The sequence below is a fragment of the Meles meles genome, chromosome 7, assembly GCF_922984935.1.
Source record: "Meles meles chromosome 7, mMelMel3.1 paternal haplotype, whole genome shotgun sequence".
Lineage (NCBI taxonomy): Eukaryota > Metazoa > Chordata > Mammalia > Carnivora > Mustelidae > Meles > Meles meles.
This window is the reverse complement of record NC_060072.1, coordinates 147,690,159-147,696,199: the sequence shown is the minus strand read 5'-3', so window position 1 is coordinate 147,696,199 and position 6,041 is coordinate 147,690,159. Positions and strand designations below refer to the sequence as shown.

Here is a 6,041-nt window from a genome sequence, read left to right as displayed (position 1 = left end):
TGTGGCGCTCCCCCGCTGCGCTGCTCCCGCCCACCTTCGGCGCTGGGTCCTCCGGCTCCTCGTAGCTCCCCCCACCTGCGGCGTCCCCCACCCTGGAAGCCCCGCCACGGCCGAGTTCCCCGACTGGCCGGCGACTTGCCCAGCCCCGCCCAGCCCGCCTGCCGGCACCCCCCCGCCCCCCGCCCCGGAGCCCGCCCTCGGCCGGCCATTGGCGCGCGCCGAGCGGGCGGGGCGGACGGTTCCGTGTCGCGGCGGGGGCACTGCCTGCGGAGCACCCGCCCCAGCACAGTCTCGGCCTGCTCGCCATGGACGACGACGATGTCGCCAACCGCAAGGTCTCCCTCCGAAAGTGCCTGGAGCACCTGTCCGGGGCCGGCAAGGCCATCGGAGTGCTGACCAGCGGCGGGGATGCCCAAGGTGCGCGACCGCCTGTCCCGGCCGGGGCGTGAGTGATGGGAGGAGGGACCGGGAAGAGGCGATGGGGTCCCGGGGCGAGCGGGGACACGCGATGGAAGAAGCGAGGAGGAGGGGGTACTGCGGGTCCGAGCAGGGTGGGGGAGAAACCCGGCGCCCGGGAACCGCAGGGTACCTTCCGGGGCAGGAGTGGGCGGTGCAGCCTCGGCAGGAGTCGCTGCGGTGGGGAGGGGAGTCAGGAGAAGGGAAGAATGTGGCCTTAGGATCCTTGATCGGGAAGATCAGTTACTCCCCCTCCCCCCGTATAGTTTTTAAACTGAGACTAGCGGTGGGGTCTCCTGGACGGTCCTCGGGAGTCATTTCTCGTCCGAGTCTAGCGGGGGCCGACACCCCTGGGAAGCTTGGGAGTCGCGCGGCCACCTGGATGCCCCGGCCCCCCCGCCCCCCCCCGGGTGGAAGCAACGGCTGGGTCCCCGCCGCGAGTCCCGCGGATTCGCGTCCCCCGCGCGGCGCGGGCGGGGTCCCCGCTGTTGCATAGGTGGGGCGCGGTGGGGGCTCGCGGGGACCCCGCCCGGGATGTCCAGCGGCCTCGTTTTCGCTGGAGACTTTTTAAAAGGTTTCCGCCGCTCTCCTGGCAAAACCGAAAACTGAAATGGGTCACTAGGCCCGCCCCGCCGGCCTCCTCTGGCTGGGAAGGACCAGGAAGCGGAGACTCCGGGATGTCACCAGCGCCCCGGGCGCGGAGTCCAGCCTTCCTCCCCCCACCATGTGGAGGCAGATTTGGGGGAGAAGGGGACCCAAGCACAGGGGCCGCGGACACCCAAAGAGAGTATCTAAATTTGAAGGAGGGGGTGACAAGGCCACGCCCGGGCCCCTGGCGCTGCGGCACGTGGGGCCACAGGGATTCCCAGGTGGTGGGGTTTCCTGATCCTGGTAAATTCCTGAAAGAGGCGAGCCGCCCGCTAGAGAGTGGATCTCCGCTTTGCAGGCGGACGCGTCCCTGGAGCCTAAGATCGCCCAGGCTGGAGACGCCTCCCCGAGCTGCGTTTGGTTTTTCTTTCCTCTTCCTCCTATCCCTGGTGCCTGATTTTTCCAGGTTGCCCAGGCACACCAGGTGGAGGGGTGCTCAGGAGCTGCACCTGACGCCCTTGCCTGCCGCCCCCCGCCCCCCGCGCGCGTGACCTTGCCTTTGCCCTTGAGCCGGGCGGGGCTGACGCGGGGGCGGCAGGTTGGGGCGCAGTAGCCGCAGCCCCGCCCGCCGCGCGCCTACGTGATGCCCGGCCAGTCACCTCCTGCGCGCCCTGCGCCCTTGGCCCTTGGCATCTGGCACCGGGCGCCGCGCGTGCAGGAGGTGAGGGATGGAGCTCAGAAGCCTGCGGCATCCCGGGAGCCCGAGTCCCTGGCGAGACCCGCCTCGTCCTGTTGAGGGCGGGACCGCGGCGCCAGTCCCCGCCCCCACTCCGAGGGCCCCCCTTGCGTCTGCTTCCGTGAGGGAAGCGAGGGAAGCGAGGCTGTTCTGTCTGATCCGGTATTCTAGCAGTGAGCCCCGATGTAAACATTCCGCAGGAGGAGAATGGTGTGATAGAGCTAAGGCCCGGATTGGGAAAATGCAGTGAAACAGAGGATGTCGCCCACGTGACTCTAATGACTACCCAGAGGTGTGCCACATGGAGTCCTAGTGGGGTCGTGGTGCGGCCCAGAGTGGCTTCCCTGTCACACAGCGCGCGCAAGGCGCGAAACGCACATGCGTCTGGAGACCTGCCCCCGCACGGGCTAGGAAGCATCTTGCCTGAATCTTAATCTGGGCCTTGGTAGTGCAGCGTTGGCAAAGGGAGAGGAACTAGTCTCTGAACCACCCGGCTTCAAGGCCAGAGTTTCTCGGTTACTTGACCATTAAAGTGCTGCTGTGTCTGTTGAAAAAAAAAATGTGTAAGGGTCCACTCTTGGGATCTGTTTCGGAGAGTTTGCTCCAGTACCTGGTGGATGATGTGTGGGCGCTCGAGATGATGGCCCGACGTGCAGAAGCAGCCTTTTCTGCCCTGTAGCCCGGCTCAGCCCTTGGGAGTGGTTCCAGCAGAGGCCGTCAGTGCCCCTGTCCTGTGCTCAGAGGAAGACGATCCTCCGAGAATCCCAATCCCATGGGAAGTCCGCTTGGCACGGGAGGTGGTCAGTGCTCTCTGCTGGCCCATCCGGATGGCCCAGGGAGAGCCCTGTGCCCTGCATTTCACCGTGGTACAGGGAAGGCCTCTGACTTGGGGTTTTCTTGGACTTCGTGTGAAGCGCGATGCCCTCCTTTCGTCGCATCTTAGACCCGATGGAGCATCCGGGTGTACATCCCTCTGAGGAAGCTCATCTCGACCTGGGCCCAGGTTCTGGTCGCAGCGGCCGCGCATTCACAGGCCCCCTCAGCAAGGTCGTTGCTAGAGATGTGCCTGAGACACTCAGCTCTTCTCTTTTGCCATTCTTAGCCTGACTCCGAGTTCCATCAGCACGTGCTCTCCCTGCGCCAGGGAGAATTTTCTCCTACCTGAGATCCAGGGGAGCAGCATCTGCAGGTCTTAATGTCGGGGTTTCCAATCAGGCATGAAATTTTGGTCAGATTCCCCGGGGCAGGGGGCAGGGAGCGTAGCTACCAGCTGGGCTTGTTCTGTGTACCAGGAATTAACTGCTCTCTCCAGGCCCGGTCACCTTGCTCCCAGACACATCGTCTTCGTTTTGAAGGCGGGAGGAAGAGCTACAAAGACATAAGTGACCTGGTTTGGGTCACCAAGCTCATGTGTGGCATTGGGCAGGATTTAAACCAACTTCTGTCCGATTTCAGTCCCGGGGCCTTCCCAGTAGGCCATGCTCTCCAGGGGCCTTGTAAAATGGAAGTCCAAGTACTTATCAGAGAGACAGAGTGAGAGAGGAGGAGCCGAGGGGGAAGAGAGAACCCCAGGCGGGCTCCCTGCTGAGGGCAGAGTCTGAGGACCCTGAGATCATGACCTGAGCCAAAATCAAGAGTCAGACCAGAACCGCTGAGCCCCTCAGGTGCCCCCAGGTGATTTCCAAGCAGCTTTGATAGTGGAGCAGGGAACACCTTTCTACAGGGCAAGCCCCTAGGTCAGCGAAGCCAAGCGACCCTTGGTGCCAGCGTGATGAAGCGCTTTATCTTCCAGTCGAATTTAGTCATCCTTAAAGTACAAAAGAAGAAAAGTGTGCATGTCTATTCAACTGCCTCCGCCCCACCGCTGAGGAAGACTATTTCTAGGCTGAGTATTTTTCTCATTCTCTGGGTGTCTGCTGCTGTCGCAGGCATGCCTGCAAGTTCAAACGGATTTTCCACCTTGCCGGACAGACAGCCTTTCCATGACTAAGTAGCCACCCTCCAGCGAGATTGTGTCATTCACCAAAAGTGATTCACGGGCGTGGACCCTGACTGTGGGCTCAGATGAGAAGGCGGAGAAGTCGGGTGCCTCCAGTGGGCATCACAGCAATAAACTGTAAAGTCCTCTTTGCCTGAGGCAAAGCAAACAGGAATGTAATCTCCAGAGAGTGCACATAAACTGAGTCTCAGCTGGTCTTTAAAAGGACAGCAGGAACCAACGGGAGCCATGCTCACGTGCCGTAGCTTGTTCCCGATTCCTGCGGGAACAGGCGAGCTTTGCGAGGGACTGGCTTCCTTGAGTTCCAGGTGGCAGCCCGGGCCAGGCCAGGGGGCCTCGGAGAGCATGGGAGGTCCTCTTCAGTGCCTTTCTGGGGTCCAGCGGGGACTCGGCATGAGGCGGGCTCTCAGATTCTTGCGGGATAGCTCCCCCCCAATCTCTGGGGCCACTCCCTTTCATAAAATGCGGACTGACTGCCGTCCTGGCTCCTTCCTTTTCTCATTAAGTCATTTCAGGGACTCGAACCTTCACTGATCAAAAGCAGCCTTCTATCTGCAGAGCAGTATCTGGGAGTGGCTAATGGCTCAAAGCTTGGGACTTTACAGCCATCATCAGAAGTGCGGGGCACTGGTGGCCAGAGCCCGGGCCTGGGGCAGCTCTGCCGTTGACCCTGCGTTGCTTGGACGCCGCCCTGGGGCCTGCTGGTGCGGGCTCCTGCTGTGCTCGCCCGGAGCTGCGCTGGCTGCAGAGCCCAGCTCGGCGCAGAGGGAAACGGGGCTGCTGGCTTCTCGCCTCCGGCTTGGGGGCCCTAACTAGACACATACGTTCCATGGGAGGAATTTTTCCTCACGTGCAATTTAATACTTTAGCAAGCACGGTTGTGTCTAGGGGGTGGCGTGTTAGAGCTTCAACGCTCATCCCCTTGAGTGCCATGGGCAGTCAGCCCCCTGCCCCCTGTTCGGTAATGCACACACGCTACGCAGCCCACCCCGGCGACCCTTAGAAGCTTGGCACTCTGTCATCTTTCAGGAAAGCTCAGTCCTACCTTGGGGGGAACAAATAGCTTCTGTCCAGAGGTCCCAGCTCTGGGGCCAGAATTGGGGCCTACGGGGCACACTCCACCAATCAGAGGGGCCGTCGGAAGCAGTCACCGTTAGAAACCCCGGGATGGGGTGGGGGGCGCCTGGGTGGCTCAGTGGGTTAAGCCTCTCTGCCTTAGGCTCAGGTCATGATCTCAGGGTCTTGGGTTAAGCCCTGCATCGGGCTCCCTGCTCAGCAGGGAGCCTGCTTCTCCCTCCCTCTCTGCCTGCCTCTCTGCCTACTTGTGATCTCTGTCTGTCAAATAAATAAATAAAATCTTAAAAACAAACAAACAAAAAAACGGGGATGGGCCGGCAACATGGGAAAGGGAAACGTCGGGGCCCCAAACTGTACAGCTAGTGCGGTGGTAACCAGGTCAGGAAGGCGTATTTGGGTAAGAACAGGTGGTCTTGGCCTCCCTTTTTGTTCGATGCAGCGCACCTGCCAGGAAGCCCCGTGTCCTCCCACGGCCCCTGTATCCCACGCGTCTTCTCCACCGTATACTTAGCGTGCTGGGAATTATGGTAATTGTGCTTGTCGGGCCGCGACGCAGCGAAGCGTGTGGCAGAGCGGTGCCTCGAGAGTCAAGCACTGATTAATAGGTCCTGGTTCCCGGTTCTGTTCTCCGCTCACAGTGGGCGGGGCCTCCATCCTTTGCACGGTGAAGGACGCAGACAGAGTCAACCGCTTTCCTCTCCCCTCCTCCCTTCTGCCTCCCCCTTCCTCTTCCCGGCTCCCCTGGGCAGGTCTTCAGGGGAGGGCAGAGGCCAGGAGGAGGTGTGCAGAAGAGAAGTGCAGCTGGGACCACGCCCACCCCCCTGCCCCTGGGGGGTCAGGAGCTTCCTCCCTCCTGGTGCCCAGCCAAGGCCTGGGGCTCTTCCTGAGATGTGTGTTCTGATTTTGTAGGTCTGTAGGTCGGGTCTAGTGGGGGCCTGTCCCTCTGGGCGGTTCAGCACCTTGCTTGCATCCTGGGTGCTTGTGGCGGTTTCACAGGACGGCTTTCCCACCTTGATGAGGAGCTCGGCTGGGAAGGTTGGTTAACTTAGGACCCCTTGTGAAAAAGCTGTAAGTAAGTGATGCGGCTGGACGTTTCTCCGGGCCAGAAAATGTTCGGAAGAGTGGTGGAGGGTGACTGGTTCAGCTCTGGGTTAACATTCCTGTGGTTTGGTCCCCTTTTCGTGT

The 6,041-nt window shown here is 61.4% G+C and overlaps 1 protein-coding gene across 2 annotated transcripts in view; it reads left to right on the top strand.

Moving 5' to 3' along the window:
* The first annotated feature begins 256 nt into the window (after positions 1-256).
* The window catches only part of LOC123946614 (phosphofructokinase, platelet), a 51,880-nt gene continuing 46,095 nt past the window's right edge, over positions 257-6,041 (top strand). Inside the window, exon 1 of one of the 2 annotated variants that reach the window (XM_046012169.1) lies at positions 257-417. In XM_046012169.1, coding sequence (XP_045868125.1) covers positions 306-417 — 112 coding nt within the window. In that variant the 5' untranslated portion in view covers positions 257-305. The remainder of the gene's footprint in view (positions 418-6,041) is intronic. The other variant, XM_046012168.1, reaches the window with a different exon arrangement.